Source organism: Gallinula chloropus (genome assembly GCF_964237585.1).
Source record: "Gallinula chloropus genome assembly, chromosome: 3".
NCBI classification, from domain to species: domain Eukaryota; kingdom Metazoa; phylum Chordata; class Aves; order Gruiformes; family Rallidae; genus Gallinula; species Gallinula chloropus.
In genome coordinates, this window is record NC_140087.1 from 96291468 (window position 1) to 96312214 (window position 20747).

The 20747-nt window shown below is 42.5% G+C and overlaps 1 protein-coding gene across 1 annotated transcript; it reads left to right on the top strand.

The window, feature by feature from the left end:
- Positions 1–6951: 6951 nt before the first annotated feature.
- On the top strand, positions 6952–14704 carry RAB23 (RAB23, member RAS oncogene family; the record flags this gene model as incomplete). The annotated part of the gene is made up of 6 exons (XM_084262036.1): positions 6952–7106; positions 7945–8030; positions 10902–11058; positions 12261–12343; positions 13634–13726; positions 14565–14704. The coding sequence occupies 6 exons, from the start codon at positions 6952–6954 to the stop codon at positions 14702–14704; spliced, it is 714 nt and encodes a 237-aa protein (XP_084118162.1).
- Positions 14705–20747: the final 6043 nt, after the last annotated feature.

Genomic DNA, 20747 nt, shown 5'->3' on the forward strand with positions numbered 1-20747 from the left:
CTCAAATATTTCCATTTCTCTGCTCTCTACATTTTTATTACTCAAAAGAACCTCACAGCACACAGATCAATTATTTTGATGCTTTATCAGTCTCTATAGAGTTAATAGAAATAACTGTATTTAGAAATTCTACTTTGTCACCGTATGACATGCTGTTTGTACCTGATAATTGAGTGGCATCGCTGAATATATTGGCTGAAATTAGCTGAAAACACTGCTGCCAGCAACTTACCTTGTTTTATTTACACTAGAAACTACTGCCTTCAGCAGGAGAACTGTTGACAACTCAGGACTCATTAGGCATATTTAAGATGTACATAACAATACATTAATAGCTGCAGTCAAACATGAATATGCTTAGAATTACAAAAATAGCCAGAAAAACAGTTCAGTACACCACCTCTTACTGTCTCTGACCTTGCTGACATAGCCCCAGCCCTGGGATTACAAAACAGCAACGTCAGACTGTATCATGCAATCATCCACTCAAAAAAATATAAATGAATATACAGAAAAATTGTATTTTTATGTTTGTGAAAATTAACATTGACTATGATATATAAATTAAAAATATTGAAATTGAAAACAATTTACAATGAAAAATGGTATGGTTCTAAGAACATCTTTCTGCCTGTTTTTTTCTTTTAGACGCTGAGCAAAACTGGATTATTTGTAGAATAAACTTTTAGTGTCAAAAATGCAAAATTTATGTTTAAAAATGGGACTTTATATTTCACAGATAGGCTTTACATAAAATAACACTGCATAGCTATTGAGACCTTCACACTGTGGTGTGCAGGTGAATGCTTTTCTTTCACATCTAGATATTCCTGTGATCAGGTTGTATCTCCAACTTTCAGCAGAGGTTCTGTTTAATGAAAGAAAAGAAACATAAAACTGCTTTGAGAGGGCACTAGGTTGGGTGTGACGTGTAAGTTTGTAACCTAATGAAAAGCTTGGGGTCATTTTTATCTTAGGCTACAGGCATCATTTAAGAATTAGTTGTTCTGATACCATAGAGAGGACAATACATATAATCTACAAAAAATAAGTGCTAACAAGATAAATACTAGGTCAGAACTGCAAATTCTGTAATTTAGTAATGGGGGGGGGGCAAAAGAATAATGAAGAATTATAGCTAATGAAGTGGCAGCAGGTTTGAGAAGTGAGCCTTGACTTCAAACTCAAACCTTTCAAAAACTCCAGGTGGTTTGTGTCTATGAGCTTGAGCTGTTGAACTGTGGAAAAGCATCTCTTCTGGAAAGTCCTGGGGGTCCTGGTAGATGACAGGTTGGCCATGAGCCAGCAGTGTGCCCTGGTGAATAAGAGGGCCAATGGGATCCTGGTCAGGCCCCATCTGGAGTATTGTGTCAAGTTCTGGGCTCCCTGGGATAAAAAAGACAGGGAGAGAGTCCAAAGGAGGGCTACGAAGATGATTAAAGGGTTTGGAGCATCTTCCCTAGGAGGAAAGGCTGAGTGAGCTGGGGCTGTTCAGCCTTGAGAAAAGAAGACTAAGAGGGAATCTTATTAATGTTTATAAATATCTCAAGTGTGGGACACTGGGGAAAATGGCCAGCCCCTTTTCAGTAGTCTGTGGAGACAGGACAAGGGGCAATGGCCTCAAGTTGGAGCACAGGCAGTTCTGCACCAACATGCGGAAGAACTTTTTCCCAGTGAGGGTGACAGAGCCCTGGGACAGGCTGCCCAGGGAGGTGGTGGAGTCTCCATCTCTGGAGATATTCAAGACCCGTCTGGACACCTACCTGTGTGACCTGTCCTAGGGAACCTGATTTGGCAGGGGGGTTGGACTCGATGATCTCTGGAGGTCCCTTCCAACCCCTACAATTCTATGATTCTGTGAAGTGCCAAACTCATCTTTGACAGACAGTGGAGCACAGAGGAGAGAGAGTCTGAGGCGAGGAATCACTGCAGCCCATTGCATGCCTCCTACGGCAAGGTCTGCTGTCACGCCTGTAAGTTTAGGAGCTTGTGGGAACTGGTGATCCAAGTCATCCACTCAAAGGAGCACATCACCACTCACTTGTGTCTCTGACTGTATGATCATACTCCTAATGACTTACCAGCCTGCAGTTCAGCTCCTAGATACTCTGTATAAGCAACTACATTAGAATCTAACTTTAAAAGTATTTAAGATAGTTAAATATAAATGGAAATATATTCATCTTATTAACAAAAATACGGCGACCAACAGCCCAGCATGCAGCATATTGTCACAGAATACAAATTATATCAAGTTTTTGGGTTTTTTCAGGATTCATTGGCTGAAATGTGTACATTGTATGGAAAGAACAAACAGGGCATGGGGCAGACATGTTAAATTGGCTGACTGAGAGATTTCAAAACATAGCTGTGATTATGGAGATAACAGCAACTGAAATGACTCTAATGGGACTCCCGACAGCTCTTGGTGAAGGATTATTAAAGGTTTGTGTTGATCAATTAGACTGTGATATTCACGTAAAGCTTGCTGTCAGCAAACAAGACTTGATTAAAGGACAGCACTGCTTTCCTGTTAAAGATCAATTTGATTTGCCTTTGTGGTGGTTCAGCCCCAATCAGTGGCTGAGCACCAAATGCCGCTTGCTCACTCCCAGAGGAGAAACAGCCAGAGCCCCGTGGGTTGGGATAAAGACAGGTTACTGACAAAATCACTGTGAAAGGGGAACAGTAACAGCCCTCAGCAAATTATACTCACACTCAGTGATAACACAGAGTACCTTATCAACCCAGCAATAAGAGAGTACTAGCATACACAGGGATAGACCAGACACCCCAGCCTCACTCGGACTGCCCAGGAGCACCCATCCCTGGCCAGCCCCTTTTACGGGGGAGTGATGTCAGATGGTGTGGAAAACAGCCCTGGCTAACTCAGCTCACCTGGGCTGGCTGCTTGGGGAGGTTAACCCTGGCCTGGCCAGAGCCAGGACAGCTTTGCAGTCAAACAAAACAATTTCATTGTAGTTAACTGTACCATAAATACATCTGGAAAAAAGAATACGGGGTATATACTCACATTAAAAAAATGGCTTGGAAAGCAGTAATCACAGGAGACCGTACAGAAAAGTGACTGAATGGACCTTAGAGAAACAGTATTGCAAAAGGGATACAAAGCAGAAGATGAGAAGTTGCCTGGGATCTGTACATCTGCTCCCGTAGCACTAATTGGGTGTAATTTGCTTCCTAATTTCAGGTATCTCCTTACAACATCAAAATACTGGAAAGGGTTCAAGGGAGTGTGGCAGAAAGTGCTCCAGATGCTGGAAAGGTGATGATAGGTGCCTTACTGGGCTTGGGATAGCCAGTTTGTTGAAGAGACATTTCATGGCCGATTTCCTTGGTGCACCCTGGTGCCTGCAAATGGAAAAGATGAGGGGCTGGTCAGTTTCTGTGAAAAGATGTAGTGAGATCGAGCAACCAAAATTTTGATTTAGACAAACCAAAGAGAAATACAGTTTTGTAGTTGCAAACAAGTCAGAATGCTGGCTGATCTCATTAAATCACATGTATGCTAAAGCCTTGAAATCTGTTCTTCCATTCTTCTCTTTCCTTTGTGGGACGTGATAGGAGAAGTTTCCTGAATGGCTCTCAATATACACATAAGACATGCTGGAACAGATTAGCCTCACTGAGTTTTTGGGGGTTTCAAAGAAATATCTGCACACTACAGCAGATAGGTCACAGTACACATTCTATCCTTAAACTTTGTAAAAGCATTACCCAATATATGGATTTTAAAGAACAGAAAATTAAAAACTGAGATTATTTACAGCAGTTGCTAATTTACTGCCTAAATTAGGGCATTTAGGATATGTCTCCTCTGACCTTATACAGGTGCGGTCACAGGCTGCATTTCGAGTCAACGGACTGAATGAGGGAGCTGTTCATCTGGGCTCCCTGACAGTCATCTGCAGGTGAACCATGCCATAGAGATGCCTACAGTATAGGTACCAGGTGAGATGAATCCCAGCCACGCACCTCGTATTTTCCATGATGTGAAGTACAATAAGGCACGTTTCTGACATAGTTACTTTGGCTTTAGGCAGGTAACGTTTTTTTCTTAGACTTGATGTGAGGGCTCTCTAACTCAAGGCCTTTTGGCACACCCAGGCTGGCATCAGACTGACTCGGAGACTAGCAGCCAGGCTCAGCACTAGCAAAACCAAACGATACATTTCAGAATAAAATCCATGCATATAATTCAGCTATTCTTTTCAGGTGTCACTGCAAAATGCACTAATCCAAGAAGTTTGGGCACAGGCGTTGTCTAGAGGGAAGACACAGCCTTGGGAAGCACAGGGCAGGGATAGAGACCTCAGCTGTGCAAGCCAGTGTTCAGCAACCCGAATTGTGAACACCCATGTGTGTTCCTCAGCCACACTAGAGCAACAGGAGTGCTGAGGGGCATTAAGAGCAGATGCCCCAGCCAATACATGGGCTTTGATATATGAAGAGAGAAAGGGTTTTTTATAAAAACCCCAAACAATCCAACAACCCACAGTGGACCATCTTCAGATCTTAAGGCTGTCACGTTTACAATTACGCCAAAACCTATCACGTTCTGCTTTCTGAAGTGTCCGGGGGCTGTCAGACCATGTACCAGGGTGATGGGCTGAGACATGACACGGTCACGCTTTGGTCCAAAAAAAACCCCAAAAAGGGTGCTACCCGCAGGAACGGCAGCTGCCTTCAGCGACAGCCTGAGGAGAGAGAGCCACACAGAGATCTGCTTGCCAAGGAAGATGATTTGAGGAAGAAAGGCTGCCGGGTGGGGAGCGAAACAGGGACGAGTGCGTGAGGGGGGGCGGCAGGAAGATCAGCCTGGCCCGCGCCCTTCCTCGGGAAACCTCTCGCAACCAGGCAGGCAGATCGCATCTCCTCCGGCTCGGGCGGCCAAACCCCACGGCAGGGAGGGACTCCTGGACAACCCTGCGCTTGCCGGTCCCGCCCCGACGAGACCCCCCGGCCGCCTCCCCAGCACGGAGCCGCCGTGGGGGCGGAGGCAGCGGGCGGGCACCTCCCCGAGCGGCGCCCCCGGTCCTGACGGCGTTTCCGGGCGGGGCAGCAGGGATGTGCGTCCGGGTTGGGTCGGCCCCAGCGAGCGGTTTCCTCTCGCTTTCCCTCCTTCTCCCTTTCCCTGCCTCCCTACCCCGCTGTGGCTGAGGTGGAGCCGCCGCCGCGCCTTGTGAGGGAGCACCGCTCCGGCCAGAGGTTGGTGAGAGGGACCGCGGGAGTCGGGGCCCCGGCGGTGGCTTGGGGATGCCCTGAGGCTGGAGGGTGCCGCCGGGCTTGGCGGGCTGGCAGGGAGCGTGGCCGGGGGGGCGGTGGGGCGGGCGCCGGAGGGGCCGGAGCTGCGGAGGTGGAGGGGGGGCAGAGCGGCCGGCCGAGCCTCCGCCCTCAGCGTGGCCGCGGCGGCGCCCCCCGGGCAGGGCCGAGAGGTGGCCTCGGGCAGCCTCTTGCGCGGAGACCAGCGAACGGCGCTCCCCGCAGAGCGAAGGTCCTCGCGTAAAATGGCCATCCGGACTGCTGGGGCCAGACCCGGCGGCAGTCGGAGCGGTGCTCGCCGAGCGCCCGATGGATAAACAGGCACGCGTACCAACGCGCAGCGCTGCCCGTGGCAGCCGGGACACGCGATCTGCCCGGGCGAGCCGGGGCGAAGGTATCGGGTAGCCCAGTTCTAACAGCACAGGGCGCCTGTGCGCGGTGGGGGAGCAAAGTCTTCAAAATAGGTGTTTTCCCCTCCCTTGGGAGAGAGGTTCGCTCACCTCCCGGGAGGAAATTTGCCGCTCCGCAGATGCGAAGTGGTGCTGCGATGGTACCCCAGCCCCGCTGCCGGCGGGGAGACCTGGCTGCTGTGTGCGGCTCTGCGCCTTCCTCCTTAAAAAAACAAAAGAAGATATATATGACACAGTCTGAACACTGAAACCTGAATGAAAGATCTGTACAGTAAGCCAAGTAAATTTGTTTTTCCGGTTTTTGCACGTTGGAATTTTGGTTTATATGAACGTTCCCGTGGCTGCTATAACTGCCTGCGGTGAACTTTGCCCCTGGACTTCAGCTGCTTGGCCGCGGCTCCAGCTGGATGGGTGGTGGTCACGGGCGAAGGGAAATCCGGGAGAAAGCCAGCGGCTCCCCTGCAGTGGCCCTGTGATGCGAGACAGGCTTTCGATGCAGACCTTCTAAATGTAACTAGCTTGTGTCTCGGTAAGAGAGATTATCCGAAAGTTTAAGCGTTTAAAATCTTTTCAGGCAGCTGGCAGTTGCTTACTTTAAAAAAAGACTCTTGGAAAAGGTGCTTTTTTCAGAATTGCCAGTAGGACTTACACGTTTAGTGTTTTTGAGTCACATGCCAAAACTGAATATAAGTCTGTGCAAAATCTGTCTGATCGTGACTTTTATCGAACTTCCTCAGGAAGACGAATTTAGGCAAGTTCATAAGAACTGGAGTAAGGGATCTAATTACAGAGTGATACAGGTTTAGGTCTTCCGAGCATCACTGTTGGTGTCAGGTGAGGATATCTGAACTGGGTGTAAGAGTACAGTGGCTGAAGTTGGAAGTGGCCATACTTGAGACTTGCCATAGGTTGATGAGCTGAGAGTCCTGTGTGTGTTAGCACTGGCGCAGCAGGAACATCACCCACACATGACAATACATTTGTCCAGTGGAAGGATACTTCTTATGAGGAATTGTGTTAATTTCTGATAAGTGGCAAATCAAAGTACAAACTGGCTGAATAACTTGTCTGACATCACTTAAGCAGTCTGGGGCAGAGCTGAAGATAATTTGTACAGCCTTTGTGACTCCTCATGTGTCATTGCATTTCCTTTTGTTGTCTATTCACAGCATTTTTACAAACACAGTTATTTCCTTCTTTTTTTTTTACAGAATCAATAGCTTCCTGAATAAACTAGAGAGTCACTTGGGACACAAAGATGTTGGAAGAAGATATGGAGGTGGCAATCAAGGTGGTGGTAGTAGGAAATGGAGCTGTTGGAAAGTCCAGTATGATTCAGCGATATTGCAAGGGGATTTTTACAAAAGACTACAAGAAAACCATTGGTGTAGACTTCCTGGAAAGACAAATACAGTATGTATTGAACAGATGCCATACTACTGATTTTTACCTTTCCCTCTATTTCTTTGTTCCATTGTAATCCTGAGATTTACAGAGACTGGAAACAAGGCCTGCTGTTGCCAAAATGCAGTAAAGGGAGTTGTTTTCTCTCTTGCACAGTGGAGCTAACATTGTATCACTGTTACTTTCCATACAAGATTTAGAACTCTAAGTCAAAATAAAATAAAATTTGGAGCCTCTGTCATACTAAGCTTCTGACAAGTTTCCTTTGTGTTCTACCACACATTGATTTTTATTACATCTAATTCCTTGTGGAGGATGCGGAAGTGCTTAAAGATAACATGATTATGAACGTTTGTTAGCTGCTATAGAATAAAATGATGGTGGAAAAAATAATTAAATATGCTACAGATTTAGTCTCCGTATGTAATACAAGCAGATAATAGCCAATTATGCTTGATAAAGTAGAAAATACTGTGGTGACAAGGAGTAAGAAAATTCCATAAATTTTGTAAGCTGATTAAAAAGGCAAAAGGACTGTTATTCATGCACTGAAGTTTTGGTTTGAAGTCAGTGTTATTTTTCCTCATAGAAGGAAATGTAGAGGAAAAGAGGAAAAGGAGAGGAAAACGTAATGTGGATTGTCAGGAAAGAGCATGTGGTGTGATGGAGGGATCACTGCTGTGGCATCTTACAGAACCATTATCGCATGAAGATACGTTGTATTTAAATGAAGTTAATACTGACCTGGATTGCTCTTGTACTGTGGGCAGAGACATATCTCCGTGTCTGTCGTTTTGAAGCACTCTTGTCTGTTGCACTGGTTACAAAACCATGTTGCTTATTTCAGAGTTAATGATGAAGACGTCAGGCTGATGCTGTGGGACACCGCCGGTCAAGAAGAATTTGATGCCATAACGAAGGCCTACTATAGAGGTGAAAATACCAAGAGTTTTATTATTTGGCAGTTGTTTTGTGGGTGGGTTTGTTTTGGTTTTTTTTAGTCTGTGCATCTCAAAGGTATTTTCCTTCTTCTGTATTCAGAACTGTAGTTAATTTGTGTGTGCTCCCAAAGATTATAGGGGTTATCCAAGCAGCAACTGCACACAAAAAATTCAGCGTCCTTTGCTTGAGTCCTTTAAAGTAGCTCTATGAAACAGCTTCTTACAAAAGAACATTGATTTCATATGTTCATAGAGAACGTCCTGGTTCAGCTGTTACGCTCCTCTCTGATGCTGTCCTGTGCCTCACTATTCATGTATGTAGTACAGAGTCTTGTCTGACAGGTGGTGTGTGATTCCACTAGGAGGGGACAAGTGTTGCTGACTCTCCAACACTGTCAGTCACTGCACACAGAAAGGCGTTTATATGTGTAAATCCTGGGGGTTCTCTTTTTCCTTCCTCCTTAGATCTCCTTCCCGGACATTGTAATTTCTTAAACTTAGGTTCTCGGTAAGAGTATTGAGAATTTAGCAATGCACTAAGAAGATGAAAATAATTTACCTAGTAAGATCTCTGCCCTGCAGGCAGCATCTTCTGGTGAGCTCTGCTGCCGTACTAACTTCTGTGCTGTGCTGAAGCATACTTTGAGGAAGGTTGCATTTGACATTGCTTTGAATTGAGCATGAGAAGAATGCTCCTTCTCCTCTTCCTAAATAAGCATTTTGCAGGGTTGTTGCTTTAGTAAATTCTGTTACCTTCCTGGTGAGAACCTTTCAATGTCAGAACCTCAAGGGTCCTGAAAAATACTTCATTTGATTCCTAATTAGAGCCTAGTATATAATTCTCTTTAAATATTGATATGGCCAAGTGGAGTTATTTTTACTGTCTCTGCCCGCTGCTTTGTACGTACACTGTATCTAAACTAAATAAGGAGGTCTGATGTTGTAAGCCACCTCCTTGCTACCTACCATGTGCTAGGGCTTTCCCTCTGAACGTGCTGTTACCACATTCTCCTCACGTTTTAGTGCTCAGAAGGAATGGGTGGAAAGAGGTGAGGTGAAAGTGCCTTAGAGTAGAGACTTCACAATAGGTTTCTTAGTCTTAAAACTGAGTAGGATGATGTTACCAGATGGTGAGAGTCTTTTAATATATAATCTCGTCTCCAGTAAAGCAGAGAATTTGAGAGGCTGAACATGAGGAGGCAGTGTGCCCAGGTGTCCAAGAAGGTCAACAGCATCCTGGCCTATATCAGGAATAATGTGACCAGCAGGACCAGGGAAGTGATTGTTCCATTGTCCTCAGCTCTGGTGAGGCTGCACTTTGAGTACTGTGTGCAGTTTTGGGAACTACAGGAGGGATGTTGAGATGCTGGAGCGCGTCCAGAGGAGGGCGACAAAGATGGTGAAGGGTCTGGAGCACAAGTCCTGTAAGGAGTGGCTGAGGGAGTTGGGGCTTTCTAGTCTTGAGAAAAGGAGGCTGAGGGGAGACCTTATCGCTGGCTACAACTACTTGCAAGGTGGTTGCAGAGATGTCAGGGCTGGTCTCTTTTCTCTAGTGACAAATGATTGGATGAGAGGGAATGGCTTAAAATTGCACCAGGGGATATTTAGGTTAGATATCAGGAAGAATTTCTTTGCAGAAAGGGTGATCAGACATTGGAACAGGCTGCTCAGGGAGGTGGTGGAGTCACCGTCCCTGGAGGTATTTAAAAGGTGTGTAGATGTTGTGCTTAAGGACATGATCTAGAGGTGCACTAGGCAGGGTTAGGTTGTGGTTGGACTCGACCTTAAGGGTGTCTTCCAACCCGAGTGATTCTATGATTAAGCCAGGCAGCAAGACAGATTAAGCATTGCCAAATGCAAAGTAACCTGCTTTGGAAAGAGTGATTAATTTTACACCCAAATCACAGGTTTGTAAGTGGAACCGCATCAGAGTAACTGCCTACATTGGAGTACGGTCTGGACATTAGGGGAAGCAAACATGTCAAAACACAAGTCCTAGGGAAGGTTATGGAAAACTACATGGCTACAATTTTATTGGTAGAGCTTGATTTGAAATTCTGAGCATAGTTGTTAGCTTAGGGGTACCTAAGTATTAAATACATTAAAGGCATACAAATAATGAAGTGTTTCTCCATGCATTGATGTGCAAAGGAAAGTAGTTCTTGCGGATAACAAAGGGACTGGATGGTCAAAAGACCACTCAGTAATATTTCAGCTGTGCAAGTACCTTCTCAGCATCCATCATTGTTTGTTAAGACTGTTAAAGAACCATAGCAGAAATGGTATGAAACACTTTGTATAACTTTAGTGCTGTGATAGAATGAATATGAATTAGAAATACACATTTTCTCCAAAAAGCTACTAAACAATTTACTTGAAATACTGACAGCTTTCTCTGAAAGAGTTCTGCTTTTCACAATCCAGATTACTGTAGTGCAAATAATGATGTGGGGTGTGGTTTGCAGATACAGCATACAGAAAAATATTTGCCTTCTGGTCTCCCTTAAGCTGTCTGGAAAACAGTGAGCAAGAAGCAAACCTCCCTTCCCCTTTTTCCAGTCCTTTCCACACCCCCTTCTATTTCTTTCCCCTGCGTATGTGCAGCATGCTGGAAACAGCCTGAAAGGTAACAGACCCATAGCTGTCACGAAAAATGGGTGTACTGATCAAAATAATATGGGCATCTGTTTTCACTTGTGGAATTTATGACCGTGGGTTTGACACAACCTGGTGGTAAAAGTGCACTCTTATGGGAGGAACTTGAAAAACCCCTCATATTTGAAATACATTATATATGCTTTTTTTTTTCCCAATGTTTGTTGATCAATTTGTATGGATTTGTAATGGATTTGTGTATTTTTAGGAGCCCAGGCTTGTGTTCTTGTGTTTTCTACGACTGACAGAGAGTCCTTCAAAGCAATCCCTACCTGGAAGGAAAAAGTTGTGAACGAAGTTGGAGATATTCCCACAGTTCTTGTGCAGAATAAGATTGATCTTCTTGATGACTCTTGTATAAAGAAGTAGGAGTTTTATCTTACTATTTTTAAAGAAAAATACAGGCCCCCTGTATACACATGGTGGTTTTTGTTGGTTATTTATTATGTTGTCTAGCTTGGCTAGTGAATGCTAGCTACAGCGATGGAGTAATATTACTCAGGTTGAAAAAGTATCTTTGTACTCTTTGCTTCACTTTTCTTTAGTTTGTTTTAATGAACCAGTTTTATCAAAACATAGCTCTGTAGACATCCATATCTGTTAATATTCTCAAACTGCATGGTGCTGCTTCACTGGATTGTTCTCTACAGCTTTCACTGTCAGTTCACTCTGCCTTTGTATATATGACCAATCTCATTCTTGTCATAAAATCAGCTTAAAAAATGCTAACTTTCATTTACCACAGCATGTCACATAGAAAATATTTGGTGATTAAGTCAATCATTCACCATTTCTTTATTTCTACCATCTTCCTCAGAGATTTAATTTATTTCTTCTCTTTGTTGTTTCCTGCACTGTCTTTCTCTGTTCTCTGTTTGCTATCATTGATGGCATAAATCAGCTTCTAGTCCCTCTGCAAAGGATACTGAGGATTTTTCAAAGGAAAAGCATAATTGCATTTGAGCTCCTCCTTTATTCATGGTATGTCGCTTAGGTTTTGTTCTTGGAATACTCCACCTGCCTCAGTAACTTCATCTTTCTGGTGACCTGATTTACCTTGGTGAAGTTTTCCTAAGTTTCCTCAACTTTTCCTTAAAATGTAGCACAACTTCTCTTTCACTTGGCAGAAAATGGTAATTCTTGATTTCATCTCTGCACTCATCTGATTGCATGGTCTACCGCTCCATTAAAGTGTACCTAAGGATTACTTTGTTGATGCTGTTTCGAATGTGCAGTGGCAATTGTTGGGATTCTAGAGCTGTTAGTTACAGCCTCCTTCCCTTTGCTTTCACTGACACCTGTCTTCAAAGCCTGGGGAATTGTAGTTAATGAAGTCAATTAATGCTGAGAAGCAATCACTTCTGGTCATAAAGAAACTGCATGAAAAATACCTTCTTGTAACAGTGGAGGCATTGTAAAGAAGTTAAGGATTGGGAGGGGGGTTGAATGTCTGATCTTCTTAACACACCTTGCGATGTTTAACTTACCAGGAAGCATTTTGTGTGTGAGAATAAATGTTGACAAATAATACAAATCAGTATTTACAAAGTCATCTTCTGTTGTGCAGTGAAGAGGCAGAAGCACTGGCAAAAAAGCTAAAACTGAGGTTTTACCGAGCATCGGTGAAGGAAGACCTAAATGTAACTGAAGGTACGAGATCCAGCTGAGCAGGTGTCTGTCCTGCCTGCTGCTGTATAGCTCTGTCCATCTCTCTAGCTTGGAGCTGGTCTGTTCCTTCCCACGTTGTTGAATGCTGTTGGCAATCTTTTTTATATTTCTAAGCAGCCCACTTACCACGCAGCCAGAATTACTTGTGTTAAACACGTTTCTTCATGTTCGCCTTTCCTTTCTCTTCCCCAAATGGGGCATAGCTTCAGTATGGAGAAGTGTGGATGTGTTAAGGCTGCTTAGTCCTAATGACAGTCAGTAAGCACTGAGCTTTTAAAATAAATTACATATACAAGTTCAGTTTTTGCAACATAAAATTTTTTGACAGACTGTTTTGTAATGAATAAACAATTGATATAAAGAACTTCCATAGTTCAGTTGTATTTAAATGAAGTACATAAAAAGATTGGATCTCTTGCAGCCTATTGGCTACTGGTGGTATTTTACTCATTCTCAAGTAGCACTTTTTAACGTATATATTTAATTTCATAAGAGTACTGTTAAAAAATTCAGTCCCTGTCTTTTATGGGATAGGTATGAATAATTCATTATGGTCTCATAACTCATGGGTTTTGTTTAATCAGGCAAAGCCAATAGTAAATGAATTGTATCTTCTCTGTTAACATCATTCACCTTAGGAAAAAATCTGCAAGAAAAAACATAAAATGTTTCTGTATCGTTTTTGCATGAGGTATGGGCTACAGATGGGAATCATCAGAACCCACCTAGGTCCTGAAAATACTCCCACAGTTGTAGATTTTTCAGAATCCTATGTAGAGTTTAAATACCCTGATACAAATGAGGGTAGCGTTAGTTAATTAGAAACATGCTTCTTCTAAGTGTTATTAATAGCCTTCCTTTACATGATTGCTGTTATTCTAAGGCTCTTTGTAAAATGTGTGTGTGTGTGTATATATATATATATATAAAATTTCTACATAACTTTTCAAAGTTTTAAAGTGGGTGAATTGGAACATTTGGCAATGTGTACATGCCAGCTCTGCTCCAGGGGTACTGAGCTGTTTCTGTCTGCTGTGCAAGGCCCCCCTGTAGCACTGCAAACTGTAAGACCCGGGTAGACGCAGAATCATAATCTGGATTCTGCTCTGGGGTGCAGAGCTGCCGAGAGACAATCGCCTACCAGACAGTGCTAAAACTGGGGTGTTGGATGCACTTTTGTTGCCATACAGAAGTTTGATATGAAATAGTGATATGAAAATGGTTTTTAAGCATACTCTGATGTACTTTTTTTTTTTCTTTTTGACATTACAGTTTTTAAGTATTTGGCTGATAAATATCTTCAAAAGCTGAAGCAACAAACAGCTGAAGATCCAGAACTAGTACATACAAGCAGTAACAAGATCGGTATGTATACTGTAATAAAAAAACCCCATTAACTGTATTTTTTGCCATCAAAGCTTATGCTCTCATCTGTTTCCTTATGGAGTTAATACAGAGTGAACCAGGGTGTAATTATTACCTTCCTCTCTTAGGATATAGTCTCCTTTCCTCCTGTAAAATAACTTTGTGACTCTCTACAGTGAAAAGACTGTCCAACTGATGTACTGAACTTTCCTAGCTAATGTTTGGCAGGTGCCCTGTTATTAAATTTGTTTAAGTAAACATGGACTTGAGAAAGGGTGCTTGTTGAGTTTCTTCATCTACTTAGAATTTGTGTTACTCATCTTGGTGCAGATCTACAAGAGACTCGCGGTGAAAGAACCTGGCATGTAATCAGGTCTTTGTGAACTGCCTTTTGTAAGGGAACGCTGAGCTTCAGTGCTCCTTGTTTAAAGTGTTTCTGAATCAGTTAATTTATTTTCCCTTTTTATTGAGACTTTTTCCTTGCCTTTATTTCAGTGAAGTTTCTAACTTTAAAGTTGCCGTGGTTCTCTTTTATTATATTACTCAACTAACTATAACTCTGTTAACATGTGATTAGCAGCATATGCATACACAGATGATTGCATATGCTGCCCTTCAATTACATAGATGTATACCAGCTTTAAATGCTGCCTGGCTAGTAATTCCAACTGGCTGTATTTTAAATTTTGCTGCAAAATTGATTCAGAAATAGATAAAGCCTTAAAAGACTAAGAGTATTTGCTTGTACTCCTGCGCCTTACTAAGTGTTGGGTCTTAAGTGTTAATGCTGAAGGAAGTAAAGAAATACAAATCCTTTTCTTGTCTTTGAATTCTGTAGGTGTTTTTAATACTGCAGGTGGAAGTCACTCCAACCAAAATTCTAGCACTCTTAATGGTGGAGATGTCATCAACCTCAAACCAAACAAACAGAGGACCAAGAAAAACAGAAGTCCTTTCAGCAGCTGCAGCATACCTTAGACCACTTTCAGAGGGGGGGAAACCCAACGCAGTGAATTGGATGAAGTTGTGCAATTGAGTACAGAACAAAGCCAGCTGTAGAGGTATTTTTACCAGAGCTTTAGCAAACCTTGTGCCAATGGGAACCTCGGCGGAGGGTGGATTGTTACAGACTTGCTGACGCAGCGGGTTGGGTGTGCAGAGCGAGACACCTGGTGGCAAAACACAGAACCGTGGCTGCCCCACGCACTTTGTACAAATTAGGCAAAGCTTCTCCTTGTGCAAGGAATTCTTTACACAGCTATGAATCGCAAAGCACATTTAGCGTAAGGGTAATACTCACAAGTACAGGTACAGAGCAAGGTGAAGTAGCGACCTTGCAACTACATTTCAAAGGAAGCATTAGGATTTGTTGGTCAGGGCACTAAGAAGATAAATGAAGAGCAAAAGGAAGACACTACGTTTTATGCCTGAGTGTGTTAATATGGATTCTGGCAGTTCTGTCGGTGCAATATACTTGTATTATACGTATGAGTGCTAAGGTGTACATGTAAACACTTGGTATGAATATTTAGGCTAAATTCCAGCATATACCTTACTTGGAGATCAGCTAACGATCATAAAATGGCATCTTCCAAAAAGATCTTTCCTTTACAACTGCTGCATTTCAGATGAGGTTTTCCCAGCTGCCACTGCATACATTTAACTTGCTAGACTTTGGGCCTAAAAGCTTAGATTTAAAAACGTATGGTGCCAAAAACGCTCCTTCTTTTTACCTAATGCTGTGCTACAGGTGTTTTTGTAAGTTTGTTTTTATCAGTCTTAACAAATAACAGTGTCTTTGATATTAACAGCTATTCAGAAGGAAGATTTAATGATATAATCACATTCCTGTTCAAATTTGATTGTTGTATCCTGTGTTGTCTATGAAGGAGGAGTTTGCAAAGTGTTGTCACAAAATATTTATCTTCTTGGGAAAATTTATTCATAGATACCATAAACTTAAGATATGGAGGATCCAAAAAAATTGCAACTGAATTACACTAACGAGACATTCCTGAATGTTGTCTCAGGTTCAGAGTTAGCTGTGGTTACAGGAAATCTAATTCTGTGAGATCAGCGACATGGCAAAAATTTTTCAAAGTGCTTAAGTAATTTTACAGAATTGATTTAGAAGTTTAGGAGCCCAACTCTAAATTAAAGTTATTTGGGCTTAGGCTCCTAAATCACTAAGGTGCTTTAAAAAATGCTAAGCAAGGTATCTCTTATTTACCAAAAATAAACACTTTATAATCCTCTTCCAGAGCATGCATGCCTTTAAAAAAAAAATCCATTTTGTTTACATGTTTTTGTATGGTATTATATAATTTTAACTTTCTAGGATTTATACAACTAAACCTGCCGGTGACAAAAGCAAAATATGCTGCTTGAACAAATTCAGAGTTTTAATAGTTTTTAAAGTGGTTTATGAGAATGAAAATGAATTGAGCGATCCTGTCTATTTTTGGAGGAAGGACTTTTCACTGTGTGAATTCATGTCCGAAGCTTGACTTACTTTGTTTCTAAGTCAGTGAGTGTGAAAACTGAAATGTCTCCCACTGTCTGCTGGGAGAGAAGCGGGTGGCAAGTTATGCACAAACACTAAAGATGTCTGAACTCTGTATTTTATGTTTACTATATTAGACTTTCCACCGAGTACCGTTGTTTCTCTGACGAGCTGTTAGAGCATCTCTTGTTGCTGGCAAGATGGTGACCTTCAAGGTGCTTGACCCCCTTTGCTATTGCAGCAAAACTGTGTCTTCTTCACTGTAACGTCTCCTGTATTGTCTCTTGGATAAGGTCTGTGTTTTTTAACAAGTGCATTTAATCACTCTACCTGTGTATAAATGGCATCAAGCCCGATCTGTCTTAGCAATCAAAGAAGCAAGGTACTAAGGATAAGGCTTAGGATTGTATGCCGTGGGGCTGCCTTGCAGCTTCAGGAGGTAGGATAGTGTGTGTGTGTGTCAAGAATTCTGACAACTGTTTTTTTAATATGGAAACTTCTACATTTCGCTGCCTGTCTGCCAGTTTCACATTTTTTATTCATTTTTCTTGAAAAAGAAACAAAACCGCAAAGTGTCTGGAACATCTTTTTGCCTCGTTCAACTTTGTACAGGGTACTGAAAAATAAGGCTTTTATTACATTTAATGACCATTTGTACCATTACATGTTATGCTGTAGACATTGTGCTGTTACATAAGCCATTTTGTATTTAAGGTCTGTCATTATAAACCACTTTTCAAGACTGAAAACTCGGTAGAAATTTTCATCCATGGAGACTTGACAGACTTGCTAAATTTAGGCTACGTTGAAATTTAGCGCACATACACTTTAACCTAGGGATATATAGTTACAGTGAGTTTTAGTGTCATTCCCATCTAAACCTGAAGTGGCTCTTTCTCTGTTAGGACTTTGCAGTGCTTGTTCTCGGAAGTGATTGAGATGGGAGACTGTCCAGACTAGCATTTTTCTGGAGAGTGCTCTGCATGAACGCTGCTTGAAAATCAAGTTTTTATCCTGCTGGGGTTAGCATGTAGATGTAAACCAGATGACGTGCATATTGCAGGAGTCCTGAGGTATTTGCATTGCTATTCAGCAGGAGTAACTTTGGCCTTTTGGCTGCAGACACACTAAAACATTCAGCACTCGTGTTGTCCCTAGTGAGTAATTTTTGTTATAAACATCGCCCCATTCTCCACTCAAAAGTGTTCTCATTAAAACATCTCCTATGTTTAGTTACCAAAACCTACAGGTGCTGGGCTGGTAGTAAAAATGTCTGTCTCTGTGCATCTGCATGGCTGCGTGGTGGGAGAGGGTGCAGCTCTGTTACACCCGTGGCAGATCGGCGTCCTGGATTAGGAGCAACAGATGTCCCTGCCACAAAGCATGAAGTTTTCCTCTGAGACTAAGCTAATTGCACTCCTGTCCGTTCATGTCTTGAATAGCACAGTGGATGTGTTGTCTGAGTCTTGCCAAAATTCCTTGCTTTCAGCTGGTAATGCTACCGCTAGTAGGAAGCTTCAGTAATGGTTAATGCCTTAGTGAAACAGCATTCACTAAGAGGTGTGGCACCAAAGCATCTGTCACTCCTGTGTTGTATCCATTCAGTGAATGGGTGTTCCCCTGGTAAGTGGGGCATCGTTTGATGCAAAGCGGTAACGCTAGGGATGTATTTCCAACTGGAAATAGCAAATCTCAAGGTTGTAAGACTGATCACACTAAGATCTTTGTGCTTGTGTGTGTAGTTAATTAAAAAAAATACTAAATTTCCCACCGAAGGCAACTGTGGAGCTTTCTTACTTTCAGAGTTTCTTAAGGCAGTGCTTACCTTTTTTTAGCCTGAATTGCCGTACTGTTGGTCTGATTTTTCATTTTTGTAATGCTCCAGCAAAACTGGTCTTCCCCCCCCCTCCATTACTGAGCTACAGCATCTCATCTGCCATGTGGTTTTCCTTTGCATTGCTTCTGTAGATGTGTGTTACACTAAGGGGAACCGAGCAGCTGAGCTCGTCGTGCTGCCTGGGGGTTATGCAGGGGTACATGCATAATACTCGGTGAACCTGCACTTTGAACCTGTTAATGAATCTATTCAAGCTGTTCAGCTACCAGTTAATAATAGAACTAATTATTTGCACTGTGGAACCCTCTTGTGGGAGTCGAGACATACAGCAAAGGAACAAACGTGCTTTTCGGATTCAGGTGATGGTGCCTGAGCCCTTACTGCTTTTCTAAATGTAAGAGCAGACCTTTGGCTGAAGCTGCAGAACCTGAACTGTAATTGGACATAGGCCAGAGAGCAAGAGTGGGCCAAAAAATTTGGTTTCATCAAAACTGACGTCTTCTTGTAGGAAGCAACACCTGTGTGCATCTTCTTTTTAACGCTCAAATAGCATTGACAGAGGGAACTTCTGTTAAATACGGCATCCCAACAGGTAATTGAAATTAGAGAGGAAAAAATGCAGCAGTGCTTAGATTTAAGGTGAAAGGTGCTATAATAGAGCAAGAAGATCTTTCAAACAGTTCTGTGTGGAAGAAGTGTTCTGTATGAGTCCTCTCAAAGGCAGGTGAGTCCTAGTACAAAACTAGGCTCATTCTCAGGTTTCTAGTGGTAGGGTAATACTGATAAATAATTTGTGGGTGAAGTGAGTGTTACTGAGATGAATGTTGTTCGGAGAACTGACTAAAGTTGGTGAAGACCAGTAAAAACCTGGATCTGGAGAAATCCCGCTCTCCTTGCTAGGGTAAAGATGCATCATTACTACTAAGTGACATGCTTGCAATGTCACTTACTAGTATGAATCTGAATGGTTAAAACAGATAATGTACATAACTTTTTACCACTGTTGTGATCTCAAGTAAATGTAATATATTTTTAGGGGAAAAAAAATCACCATAACTTACAGTAAATCCTCAAGTGGAAAAAAAAACCCAATAAATGTTTAAAACCGAATATTCTGTGTGTGCCATTCCTGTAAAATCCTGACCAGTTGATTCTGCTGTTCTCACGTAAGTGATGCGAGTTGTATCGTGCGTCTTAATCATGTCTGATCGCTGTTTGATCTGATACAGGTCACTGCTTGTGTGGTTATGTTGTATTGCAGCTGCACAACCTGAATCTGCTCGAGAAATGTGTGTGCTGGATTCTGGTCGGTGTGCGAGGCAGCAGGCATAGGTACTCTCAAAGGAGTGAGTGTGGGCATCCCCGTCTCGCCGAAACGCCGTTTCCGAGCTCTCACCTCTGATCTCTCCAGCGCACAGTTCAAGTACAAACTGCTGACTCTGTTCCGTTCTCTCTGGTTAGTTTGTCACAAGCAGCCTGGCTAATGCAGTGCCAAGGTTGTAGAGTGGTTGTAGACAGGGGAAGTGGTATTAAAATATTACTAGCATGGTGATATTAGGCGTTTTCTGAAAAGAAACTGGTAGTCACTGATACAATTTCCGGGTTTTGTAAATTTTTTTAATCTGGGTCTGCCTCTTTACCCAGGTACCCCAGGAATTGGGGAAGTAATGTACTCCTGCTTCCTCCTGCATGCAGTCTTGCACACAGAAGAACAATTTGCTTGCTTAACACCCCATAAGGATTAATTAGTAATGTAGGCAGGAAGGAAATCTTGAAATGTGAGCAGTCTGACATTGTCCTGGTCACGTACTGTAAGGTCAGGGAGGTGTTCACTGCAGTTGAGTGAAGACCTTGAGAAAGCTGAAGCTAGAGCAGGCGATGGAGGTGGGGGGGTCTAGGTACTCATAGCTGCTATGAAACTACAGTGAACATAAAGGTCTCTGGTGTGTCTTACAGGTAGGGGCTCTGTGAAAGAAACTTTAAGGACAATTATCACTGGTTTTAAGGCTGGATTGTTCAAATCTCTGGGCTCTAATGGATGGGGCATGTCAATATGTCTGCACAGAAGAGGAGAGTGAGGGCTGTGGTGCAGACCTCTTGTGGGTCAGATGAGGGAGGATTTTGGGAAGTGGAAAGCAAACAGAAGAAAGAATTTGAAAAATAAACCATTAACCGAGTCAAACTAAATCAAATCCATGCTATTAGCTCCTCTGTAAATATGCAGGTTGTGATCATTTTATGTCCTTAAGGACAAAAAGTTTTACAAGTGCTATAAAAAATTTTAATACTTGTAGCTGTTGGTGCAATGAAGACCATTTAAGAAAGAAAACCAAACCCACTTAACGCTCTTGGCCTGGATAACCTTACCTTGGCTATCCAAAACTTTTTGATGGCCTTAAAACAATAAACTCTGAAGGAATATTCTAAGCATCCATAAACTACATTCAATTTAACTATTTCACAGCATGATTCCTGAGGACCCCCTGCATTGTGTATTATTGTCAAGGGGGTTAATGCAGTTAAACAGCTGGAAGCTTTATGTTTGCTCAAGATCACTGGGATCTAAAAAGTATGAAAATAAACTGGCTATTTTTAGAGTGGAATTAGAGGATTAATCCCACCAGATCCTTAGGAGCTTTTCACAGCCTCAAAGGTGAAAATTTATTTTGGACGCCCCCACT